Source organism: Nannobrachium achirus, assembly GCF_963921795.1.
Source record: "Nannobrachium achirus genome assembly, chromosome: 21".
Classification (NCBI taxonomy): Eukaryota; Metazoa; Chordata; class Actinopteri; order Myctophiformes; family Myctophidae; genus Nannobrachium; species Nannobrachium achirus.
Genome location: NC_137828.1, coordinates 40,323,931 through 40,336,186, shown reverse-complemented (window position 1 = coordinate 40,336,186; position 12,256 = coordinate 40,323,931). Strand labels below are relative to the sequence as shown.

The 12,256-nt window shown below is 40.7% G+C and overlaps 1 protein-coding gene across 1 annotated transcript in view; it reads left to right on the top strand.

The window, feature by feature from the left end:
• The window catches only part of cacnb2a (calcium channel, voltage-dependent, beta 2a), a gene marked incomplete at both ends in the record, with an annotated part of 130,079 nt that overhangs the window by 96,185 nt on the left and 21,638 nt on the right, over positions 1 to 12,256 (top strand). The window contains 5 exons of the mRNA XM_080752027.1: positions 496 to 632; positions 1,808 to 1,881; positions 2,263 to 2,393; positions 10,004 to 10,084; positions 11,104 to 11,162. Coding sequence (XP_080608153.1) covers positions 496 to 632; positions 1,808 to 1,881; positions 2,263 to 2,393; positions 10,004 to 10,084; positions 11,104 to 11,162 — 482 coding nt within the window. The remainder of the gene's footprint in view (positions 1 to 495; positions 633 to 1,807; positions 1,882 to 2,262; positions 2,394 to 10,003; positions 10,085 to 11,103; positions 11,163 to 12,256) is intronic.

Here is a 12,256-nt window from a genome sequence, read left to right as displayed (position 1 = left end):
TTGTATCATGAAGACATGTGCCATGATTTGAATGTACAGTAGCCTTAACTGTGCCTTTAATATATATATTAAAGACACATATTATGTGTCCTTGTATGCTCTACTTTATGTGGACATGAATACATTGTTAAAATGTGTTGATGATTAGGAGTATACTCAAGAGAATGCTGATGCTTACATGTTTACAATGAACAAACTGGTAACTAACATAAGATTCCAGTAAATAATTCAGTACCAGATATCAGTGGTGGACTTGAGGTATTTTTAGTAACTTTATACATTTTTTTAGTTTCTTTATTCAAGGAGAAATACAGTCCTTTTCTTTTTATTCCACATCACAAACATACAAAGACAGAACAAACACATCCCCTCTCATTTGGTTAGGCAGAGTGACCCAGAGTGAGCAGTTTGAAAAGAAAAAAATTAAGTAATGGAGTAAGTTATTTTTACTTTAGTGGAGTATTTCCAATTTTCAATACCCTCCCCCCTGTGTAGAAATTCAACAATGACTGGTGGATAGGACGTCTGGTGAAGGAAGGCTGTGAACTCGGTTTCATCCCCAGTCCTGTGAAGATCGAACACACTCGCATTCTGCAGGAGCAGAGAGCCAAGCACGGCAAGTTCCTCGTCAGGTACGCCGTGATTCCCCCTCCCCCCCATAAAACATGATCATCAGGTATTATTAACGTTTTTATGTAGCCACACCTACCTGTTCATTAACTATAGCTGGTTTTGAGGTGGGTGGTGATCCAGCTGAGGTTGCTGGATGGTAAAAAGGGGAGGGGATGATTTTTTAAATTAAATTAAATCTGTGTTTTTCAATTGGGCCTTTTGACTCAGAGCCTTTCAGCTTTCAGGAAGAAACCAAAAAGAGACATATTTCCATATTTTAACCACACCTGGGGTTCTATTAGAGTAATGTTAACTCCATAGACACATACAAAACAGAAAAAGTACAAAACTACAGCACCACCTCTTTTTTTTTTTTACTTGATGCTTAGGCCTGATTTATACTTATAGATGCGTACCTGTGTCACGCACCAAGAATAGCTGATCTGCATGCTCACAATGCCTCGCTCATAGATTGGTTCTTTTTGGTTCCCTTTAAACAATTCCTATAGGGGGTTCAAAATGGACCGCTACAGGTGTGTAAAGGTCTTGCACACTGCTGTGTTTTTCAGGACAAATATCGGAGCGAATTTTCGAGCACGAAATCAACCTCACTTACTGTATGTCAATCACGTTTACTTTGCACACTGCCGCCCGTTTCGTATTTATTTTCGGACCAGGGTTGATTTTTCCAGATTTTCGCAAATGTTGCCACTGAGTCCCGCTCTCTCTCTCATTCCTCTCTTTCTCCCTGGACTTCGGATTTCGTATTACCAAAACGCAATGAAAAAACGCAGTGCAGTGTGCAACCAGCTTAACTCTGGGAGTGTACAAGGGTCCATTTGGTTCCATTTGTACATTCTCAGAGTTATGGTGGTCGTTGAAATTCAAAAGTTTGAGAACCAAACTTGGAATTCTCTAGCATACCAGCTCTGACAGTGTGTTAATACCCATTTCCGGAATCAGTTCCAAATGTGACTGAAGTTATGGAACTGATTCCGGACGTCCGGTTCCAAATCCCAACCCTACTTTTCATACACCTGTCATATTGCCTGCGCCCCCCTGCCAGAACACTGGCCTCAGAACATGATTTATTAGTCCTGTCAGTCACTTGTCTTGTGAAAAGACATTTTACTCATAGGCATTACTGTGACCAAATGCAAAAGGATTGTGACAAAACACTGTCTCTCTTTTGCAGCAAGTTGGGAGCAAACTCATCCTCTAGTTTAGGTGACATTGCCAACTCGCGGAAATCTACCCCTCCTTCTTCTGGTGAGTTCTTATGTCTTTTCTGGCTCTTCCTTTTAACTCAAAAGTTACAGGGAAAATTCCTGAATTCCTCCACATGAGCTTTAGGTTACTGATATATTAACAGCTGATCAATAAAAACAATAGTGGAAGGTGAAGGTATGTTTTACTGCTTAAATTCATGCTTGGAGTCATTATGTTTTTTGGTGTAACTGTTAAATATTGAGTGCCTCTCCATTTGTCACCAATAATATTGTTTTAAATGTGCTCTCTCTATGCAGTAAGCAACTGTAACACTGTTCTGTATCGGTCCTCGGCTTTTATAGCATATTGTGTTTCCTGTAGCCTCCCACGTTGTATTGGCCTATGTAACATGACAGTGGTCTTGTTTGTCTGTGTGCGTAGCCATTGACATAGACGCCACAGGTTTAGACCCCGAAGACAATGAACCAGTCAACCTGCGCTCCCCTAGAGCCAGTCCAAACGCCGTCTTGTCACCCCTAGCAAAAGAGAAACGAATGCCCTTCTTTAAGAAGGTAAACCGGGCACCGTGCCATGCCCTTGCCCTCCTCTCTTTTCCTCTGTCCACTCGTTTGTCCGTCCGTCCGTCTGTCCGCACGGCTCTGACGAAAAATGCCTGTGGCTGCTCACTTATAGCGTCCATTCTTGTCTACTTGTTCACGTGTCCTTCCACCGTCCTCGTCCTCCACTTGGCGTGCACGGAGCCGTCTGCGTGTATGCATGTTCGTAACCTCTCTCTCTCTCTCTCCTCTTCCACCTTTACCATAGCTAAGCAGAGCATAGCTAAGAAGTCGGTAAGTTGGGGTGTTACTCTTCCTTACTGACCCCCCTCCCCTCCCCTCCCCTCTACTCACCAGTGCTGTGATCCCTATATTTGTTGTCCTCTTGTGTTTGTTTGTTTGTTTGTTTGGGTTGTTATATCTACAATCCGTATTTAGTGGGACCTCAGTGTATATAGATATAACCACTCGAACCCCAGCATCACTATTCTGGGTCTAACACAGGGGCCTTCAACAGGGGGTCCGGGTTACTACAGGGGGTCCTCCAAATCTTTGTGTGATTTAAACCTTTTTTCTCCTTTTTTATATTAACCACTTGAACCCTAACGTCCATATTCTGAGAACTTTAGACAAAAATAGCAGATCTACAAGCTTGGCGTTGTGAGCTTGTAGATCGTCTATTTTCTGCAAAGAGCTTTGGTTTGGTGTAGAGGGGAAAAAAGAGCACACTAAGTACAGAGTGAAAGGCCAAGTTCATTAAGTATTGACGGTTCAAGTGGTTACAGTACATATCTGGTAACACAAATTGACATGAATCCAAAATACACTGATGATTGTGCTGTCAAACAATGAAACTATATGGAATCTGGGGGTCCCTGCTTCATCTCTCTCTCAGCTAAGGGGTCCTTGGCCTGAAAACGTGAAGTACAGGGTTTAAGTGGTTAAGACCAGAGGAGTACACTTCCATTCTGTGACTTTAACGACCTCTGTTATTTCCAATGGGGTAAAGTAACTACCTTAAGTACATTTATTGAGCCTGTACCTACCGGTATAAGTATATACAGTAAAGTATAATGTTATGGTACTTGTACTTTACTTGAGAATTTCCAATACTTTTACTTCTACTCCACTACATCTCAGAGGCAAATATTTTATATTTTTACTCCACTACAATAGTTACTATTTACTTTGTAGATTACAAAACATACGTCAGCCCTATATACATCTAACAGCCCTATATACATCTCGGCCATTTGAAAATAGACACAAGCACAATGCGTTTAGAGAATGTGATCTGCTATTTATTTCCGAGCCAGAATTATACAGGAACATGTTTTTTTTTTCTTTTTTCATTATGCAATATGTTACGTAAATATTATTTTCTCATGCAAAGGGACGCTAAGGACGGTCTCTCTGGTCTTGAATCATTGGCATTTTCTGATCCGAGAGTAGCTACAATATGACAGCAGCAAATAAGACCTTTCCCATAACTTAAAATGTTGATCTTAAACCAAAGGATCTGAAGGGTAACTGATGTATTTCACAGGAACAACATCGTCCAATAATAGCGTCATGTTAGTCAACAGAAAGCAAGCATCTTTCGCTCTGATGTAAAATGAAACTTCCCAGGGGGAGCCCAGTGACAGCAGATGTCAGACCCATTTAAGGAACATGAAATAGCGGGGGAGGGGGAGATGAGAAAAATGAGGGACAAGTGAGACAGATTTTAGGTACACAGAAAATATGTCATAAAGAGACCATAAAGAGAAGAGGGACAGAGACAAAGGACACGTATTTTCAGCCTATGGATAAACTTAGCCTCTGACGTCCGGGCCGGGTGTGTGTATGTAGGACACTACATACACACACCAGTGTATAGTCCAGTGGTTTTCAACCAGTGGCCCTTGAGGGTAGAATTAAACCAAATGGACCTGTTCATTTTAAGCTCTCAAGAGTTAAATTATTTTTAAACATCTGCATTACTTAAGAAGTCTACACAATTCCACACGATTAGAAAATTGTTGTTTTGATCCACAATTTGCCTCTTAATAGTGACCTATTCCCAATGTGTTTATTGGAGCATCCGACCAAACAATAGGGCACAGCTGCCATGAATTGAACCCACGTACCTGGGGTTGTGGCTGTGGGGTAAGCATTTTACGTCTAGTCTACACCAGTGGTTCTCAACATTTTCATCATGATATCTCAATTAGACACAGGATCTGACACGAATTCTGACCTGATGGTCAAGAGTAAATGCATCCCCTGATCAAGCAGGCAGACTCTATTAGCTCATAGGTAAAAGATTCAGCAGTTGCACGGGAAACTGGGTTCAAATCCGGGGTAGAAGTTACAGTGCAAGTTATTAATTCATAAGGGTCCACACCTGTGACGTGACTGCTATCAGTCTCATAGCCGTGCCACAGTGCTATGTTTGAAAGGGTGCAAAGGTACAAGAACACTGGGGAACGCTGGAGGAACAAACAATGCGTTACCTCTGTGCAGCAGTGACCGTGCATGATTGTGCAAATAAATATACTGTAAGTCTAAGCTCTGCACGGAACAGCAATGACCTGTGAAAATGAAGGCGAGCAGAGGGCGACTTCTGACCCCCACTGGGACTGCTAAGTTGTAACACCATGCAGCTGACCGGCATATCGTCACTGTTGGGCAGAAACCTTGTATCTCCAAGTTTCAAATTTGGACGTTTTAAGTAAAGCCCTGCTTCATCATACAAGACTGTCGCACAAAAAACCTCGCATCACATCATCGTTTTAAAAATAAGGAAGGTTTTGGACATAGAAGGTTTCCACCCGACAACGACGATATCACAGCTGGTACCTTTGTGAGTGAATGACTGACAAATACTGTATAGCAGTGGTTCCCAATTTTTTTTTATTTTTTTTTTTTTATAATTTTTATCCCACAATTTTTGTAACCCATTTTTTCACCCAGTGCTAATTGCCTATGTATCCCTGGGCTCTGCTCTCCCTCTGCCGCGCCTGGGGAGACAACGGACTGACCTCATGCTTCCTTCTGTGCATGAGGAGTCCAAGTTGCTTCTTTTCACCTGACAGTGGAGATTTCCCTGGTTTGGACGTAGCGCGTGGAAGGAACACGTTATTCCAACCAGTTCCTTTCCCCTCCATCAGGTGCCCCGGCTGGCCAGGGGGAGGCATTATTGAGACCAGGATTACGTGCATGTTTTTGTGAGGGTATCAACCCTAGGAGACACGGGGAGAACATGCAAACTCCACACAGAAATTTTCTGTGTGGAGTTTTTCTTTTTCAATTTTCTTTTTAAATATATTTTTCCTACATTTTGTTTTTAATTATTGTTTATTTCAAAACATTTTCTAAAAACATTCCCAAAAAGCATTTTCATGAATTAAAAAACAAATTCATTGATTTTTCTGAGTAATTTGATGAATAAATAAAAGAAAAATCTAAAACATTGCATAAATTAGAAAACAAATGTTTAAGAAATAGTGAAAATAGCTGATCTACAAGCTCACAACGCGGCACAAAGTGAGCTTGTAGATCTGCTATTTTCACTAGTTTGGGGCCCGGGCAAATGACTAATTTCTCTTTTGGGTCTCGAGCTAAAAGGTTTGGGAACCCCTGCTGTATGGGGCTGTTAACTCATTCTGTGCCAGATGCCAAAATGGCTCCAAGGTAGCTGTGCCGAGATTTTGTATGTTTTTCTTTACTATGCAATGAAAAAAAATGATTTTTTTTTTTATAATTTTTTTCCCCACAGAAACAGACACAGTTGTTGTGATTCAGTGGCAAAAAGAATTTTGGCAATCGGACAAATGGTTCCAGAGATAGAGCTGTTTGAATGAAAAAAAGTGTCCATCCACTAGAATGGACACACATGAACACACATTTTCTCAATCAGCTAAACGAGGGAGCGAAAACACAAACAGAGAAAAGCATCTCTCTGATCTCAGGTCATTTTGACATCTTTAAAAAAAAAAAAAAAAAAATGATTTTTTTTTTTTTTTTTTTTTTTTCTATGTAAAAAACACAAAAACCGTCATAAGCTGTCATTGGCACACAGGGCTATTGGAAAAGAACCGTCATAAACAGTCATTGGCACAGAATGAGTTAAGTATGACATCATTTTGTAGGCAGAGGAGAATTTCTGCCCCCAGTTTCCGTGAATCTTTTTACTATTTTTACTATTTACACATTTTTCTTCTCTTTGTTGTTGAAAGGAAAGTGTTAGAATTATGCTTTAGTCGTTATTTTTTAGTCGTTGTTTTTTTAAATAGCGATTCTCCTCTGCCTACAAAATGATGTCACGGCTTAAAAGCCCCTAATTGCGAGTTGTATTAACCACTTTCAACCGGGCTATTTTGGGCATGTCATAGGTGAGAACTTTGAAAAACTAATCGTAAAAAACAAATTAAGATAGCAAGCAAACTTCAAGCTTAAATCTGCACTATGTAACTTTTCTCTTCTGGATTTGAACCTGGTTTCCTGCACAAGTGCTGAAATGTTTACCATTGAGCTAATAGAGCCTGCCTGCTTGCTCAGGGGATACATTGAATCTTGACCTTCAGGTCAAAATTTGTGATCCTAAGTCTAGGTGAGACATGACCTTTGACACAATCTAAATGTCTCAATAGAAGCAGGGAGACAAAATACAACCACCCCAGATGTATACGTTATATTGTATTAACATACTCTACCATACAGATTGTACATAATTATGTTTTATTCACAAATAAAGTTATAGTGCCGCTTTAAAACATCACATTGTGATGCGTTGTGACCTTGCATGTTGTCTGTTTTGACAATATTGATATGGGGCTTAATAAGTGGATAACCACACTTTTCCAATCGTCTGTGTTTTGTCCTCATATGGAGACTTGCATCATCATGGAGCTCTTTCTCTCTATCATGGACATCTAACCACTCTCTCTTCTCTAAGATATTTTATCAGCACACTGCATCTAGTGTATCCCTTGTGCTTAACCTTTTCAGGCCGTGACCCTCCAAAAATGATCATAATTTGAACTGGGGACCCCCCACCTTGACAAGCACTTAGAATGTATAGGAGTCCAGGCATTCCATTTTGTTTGACTCGGGTCCACAGATAACATTTTTTTAAATAGCAGATCTACAAGCTCACAATGTCTTACGTTGAGAGGCGTGAGCCTGATCGTCTATTTTCAAAAATATTTATATTTATATTTCTTATAATTAGGGGCCAAGCCAGAAAGGCAAAACCCCTGTTGCAACTCTATGTTTTATTATTAATCTGCCGTTTTACGAATAATCGCCACATTATCTCTATGGTGCAGTCGGTTTTTCACGAAAATGGGAGATATGGTAGAGGGTTATGTCAAGGGTCAGTGACACGAAGCCCATGACCATTGGCCAAAGGGTGGCCCTGTAGCGATCAGTTGAATGCAAAACTTTGAACAGGTATAACTCATGACCTGTTTGACCTACAGCCATGAAACTTTGATACACATATGCGTCTCCTCATGCCGAACAACTTTTGTGGACTTTTGACCTCCCACTATTTTGAATTATAATGTCATATTTTATTTCATATTTCTGGTAGAACCGTGCAGTCGCTTTTTATGAAACGGGGTCAAAGAAGGTCATGCAAAACGGACAAGAAATGAAATTAACAAACATTGGCCAAAGAGTGAGCCACGGACCCCCATTTGATGAGATTTAACCTCTCAGACCCAGTACAATATTTTGTACAATTCCATGCTGTATTGATGTTGGTATCATAGTAGATATTAAAGAGGGGGGACATGAATAGGTCACTATTAAAGAGTGGGGAAATGAATAGGTCACTATTAAAGAGTGGGGAAATGAATAGGTCACTATTAAAGAGGGGGAAGAGGGGGAAATGAATAGGTCACTATAGAAGAGGGTGGAAATGCCTGTAAATCCTTTTAGTTTTAAAGAAATTGAAGCCGTTACACACTGAGCTCCCACATGGTCCTAACTAACAGTGCTGTGCTCCATTGTAAGCTGCCGTAGTTAGTCTACGGTTGTTTTCCCCAGTCTGACTAACCTCTTCTTTCTGCTCCCAATAGACTACCGAAGTCTGACGTAATTTACACATCCTACCTGGGTCGTTTTTTTTTTTTTTCCCCTCCCCATTCTGAATTCCCATAGACGTGTTTAATATCGCGGCATATAAGAAACGTGTTCCAAAAATAAACAAATAAGCCGGTTTGACTCATATGGATATTAAGCGTCAACAGACGGTGAGAAAACGCTATGCCAATTTTACATTTCCACCAGGAACAGACAGATAAGATTGATTGACTATCGTAAACGATACAGAGTCAGAGTCCCCTCCCTGACAATATCGCTGGGACAATTCGTTTATTTATGGACCACAATTCTTATATGAGACGATTCTAAGATGACCCAATGTTATTTTCCTGTCGAGAAATTACTTCCGTGACCCAGGGGATGAGCGAGTGACGTCAGGACCTCTGTACTCTATGGAATGTTTTTGATCACACTGATGACGATATGAGTGAAACCGTCTCAACATTCCACAACTTCCACAAATTCCATTGTCATTGTCACGGAGCCTTCTTTTTTTCAGAAGTTGCATTAAGATCTTCATCCACAAGAGTGTATCGTCGTCGTCGGTGTAAACCTTGTATGTCCAAAACTGTTCCTATTTTATTATCATAAAAAAGAAAATCTGATCTACAAGCTGACGCATCGCAGCGTGTAGATCGGCTATCTTCACTATTTTCGTGATGAAGTAGGGCATTATATTTACGAAAAGAATATAAAAAGTTGAAATATGGAGATACAAGGTTTCTGCTCGACGGCAACGATATTAATGTTGACTTGGAAAGGAAAAGGTTATTTGGTGTATTTGTCATTAAAAGTTTATGTATTTTGTTTTGTTTTTGGACCTTTGTTGAGACCCTTCATTCATTTCATGTTTTGTGAAACGATCCAGCCGTGGCACAGCCAAATCCAGTTGTAGTGATAATTTGACTCTGAGAGGTGCAACAATTGACCCGAAGGAGGGTCTCAGAGTCAAAGTTAACACTCTGGACCAGGGGTCGTCAACAGGGGCCGGGACCCCTAGGGCGTCGTCAAAGTTACTACAGGGGGTCCTCCAAATCTTCCAATCCTTTTTATATTAATAACTTGAACCCTAGTGTCCATATTCTGTTAACTGTAGCCAAAAATAGCCGATCTACAAGCTCACAACGCCTCGCGCTGCGAGGCGTTGTAAGCTTGTAGATCGGCTATTTTCGGCAAAGAGGTTTGGTGTAGCGGGGAAAAAGAGCAGACGAAGTACAGAGTGAAAGGTCAAGTTTATTAGGTAATGACGGCTCAAGTCAACACAAATTGACATGAATCCAAAATACACAATCATACATGATGATTGTGCTGTCAAACAATGAAACTATATGGAATCTATGATAAGGTTATGGGGGTCCCTGCTTCATCTCTCTCTCAACTAAGGGGTCCTTGGCCTGAAAAAGTTGAAGATCCCTGCTCTGGACTGTGTACTTTTAAATAGCTTTGGCCCCCCACCCAGAAGTGTTGTTCCATTGTGATGCTATGTTGACTGTTAAAACCTTCTCTTGCCTCTCGATCTCGCTCCCTCCCAGACGGAACACATTCCTCCTTACGATGTGGTGCCTTCCATGCGGCCTGTTGTTCTGGTCGGTCCGTCTCTGAAGGGCTACGAGGTAACATCATAAAATACTTCTGAGTTCTTCTGACACCTCCTCCAATAGCTCAGTGGTTCTGAACCTGGGGTCCGCAAATTATTTTGGGGGGTCCCCAGATGATTAACTTAATGTGCAACATTGTTTTCTGCCAACAGCCAAATTGTCAAATATTAGAGGCAACGCCTTGCGTTGCGAGGCGAGCATGTAGATCTGCTATTTTCACAATAGAACCGTGTTCTAGAAAATGTCATGCATCAACTCTTAGTGCTCGTCAGGGTGGGGGGTCCCCAGTTAAAATAATGATTATTTGAAAAGGTTGAGAACCACTGGTATAGCAGATCTCACATCTCACAGCACACAACAACAACATGGGTACTAAGATCCACTAGTTGGTCATACAGGAAATCATCAGCACTATTCAGCTCGGTTCAGAAAGGAAATACACTGTACATCGTCTCTGTCGGGTGGAAACCTCATATTATGTCCAAAACTGTAACTTTTCAGGATTCAAATTCAAAAACAGCAAAAGTATAAGCAGATCTGCAAGCTCGAAACGTGTCACTTCTCGTCGTGTTACAAGCTTTCAGATCTGCTACTTTTGATGCTTTTGTGTGACGCTGTAGTGTGATTGAGTAGACTTTAACGTACAAATAAAACGTTTAAATGTGGACTGGAGATAGGTTTCTGCCCGAATCAGACAGCCACGATATTTGTCCCCAGAAATCTCTCTCTCCAACCTCTCTCACTCTCAGTCACTCTCTCTCTCTCTCACACACACAAACACACACACACACACACACACACACACACACACACACACACACACACACACACACACACACACACACACACACACACACACACACACACACACACACACACACAACTTCATTCTTTTGAGCCAGTCTTGTATGTACACATGGTGATGGCAGCATACATAGGCTGCTACACATCATGCATGCACAGGGGAAATCTATAGGGTTGCCACCTCCATTGTTTCTCAAAATGTGACTCTTTTTTTCATTTTTTTTCCACAGGTAACAGACATGATGCAAAAAGCACTCTTTGACTTTTTGAAACACCGATTTGAGGGAAGGTAAGTTTCAAACCTAGACTTTTCTATTTAATGCCAGTCTCTGTACCCTTTCTGTCTATCCATCCGTCCGTCCATCTGTTCATCTCTGGCGCCATTTGCCCGGTCACAGCCATACTCAGGGTTTCCTGCAGGAAAAAGTCTTGACCAGGGGGGGATCTCATGGTGCAAACGCGAAGCGCGTGCGCCGAAATTTTTTGATAATTAATTAATTAATTCGAGTAATTAATTCACTTAATTTTTAATATTAATTCTTATTTTTGCCCTATAAAAAACACATGAATGTGCCCATGATGACGGAAAACACAACTACATGCTATCATCCACATTTATTCAACATTGAATAAATACGTTTTTCACAGGACAGTGTAACTTGTTTTTTTCCCCCAGGTTAATCAACCAGCACTTGTGCCATATAAATAGAAGTCTACAGCACAGTAAAAAAACAAACAAACATTGGTGTAAAGTAACTAAGTAGATTTACTTAAGTACTGTACTTATACTGTACAAAGGAGATTTTCAGGTATTTGTACTTTACTTGAGTATTTCCTGTTTTCAGTACTTATTTACTCCACTACATCTGGGATCCAAATATTTTACTTTTACTCTTACAAAGTTAACTTTAGTTACTTGTTACTTTGGAGATATAAATGTTTATACTATAAAACATACATTAATACATTAACATACATAAAAAAAAAATAAGTTGTCCTATATTATGTAATTATTATTATGTAAAGTGGGACCTCTTATATTGCCGGTTCGCCACCAAAGGGTTAAAAAAATAGTGTGCACGCTGGTGTACGAATTCGTGCACAGATGATGCACTGCATGTACACGCTTTTCACAGCTTTCAAACAAAAAAATCCGCTTGGAAATCCATTCAGGCATTCAGGAGATAGCAGCCCTTATGTTTTCTTCAAATGTAAACAAACATGGCTGCCATGTTTGAAAGATAGGGTTGGTATGGGGGTTAAACATGCGATCGCGATCATGCCTAGTACATTGTTGGAGGTCCAAAAAGTAAGACCCTTACTTAGACCCTTGGGGGGGCGGGGGGGTTTTCTGGCCAGGCGGGGCGCCTGGCCTGTAAAGTG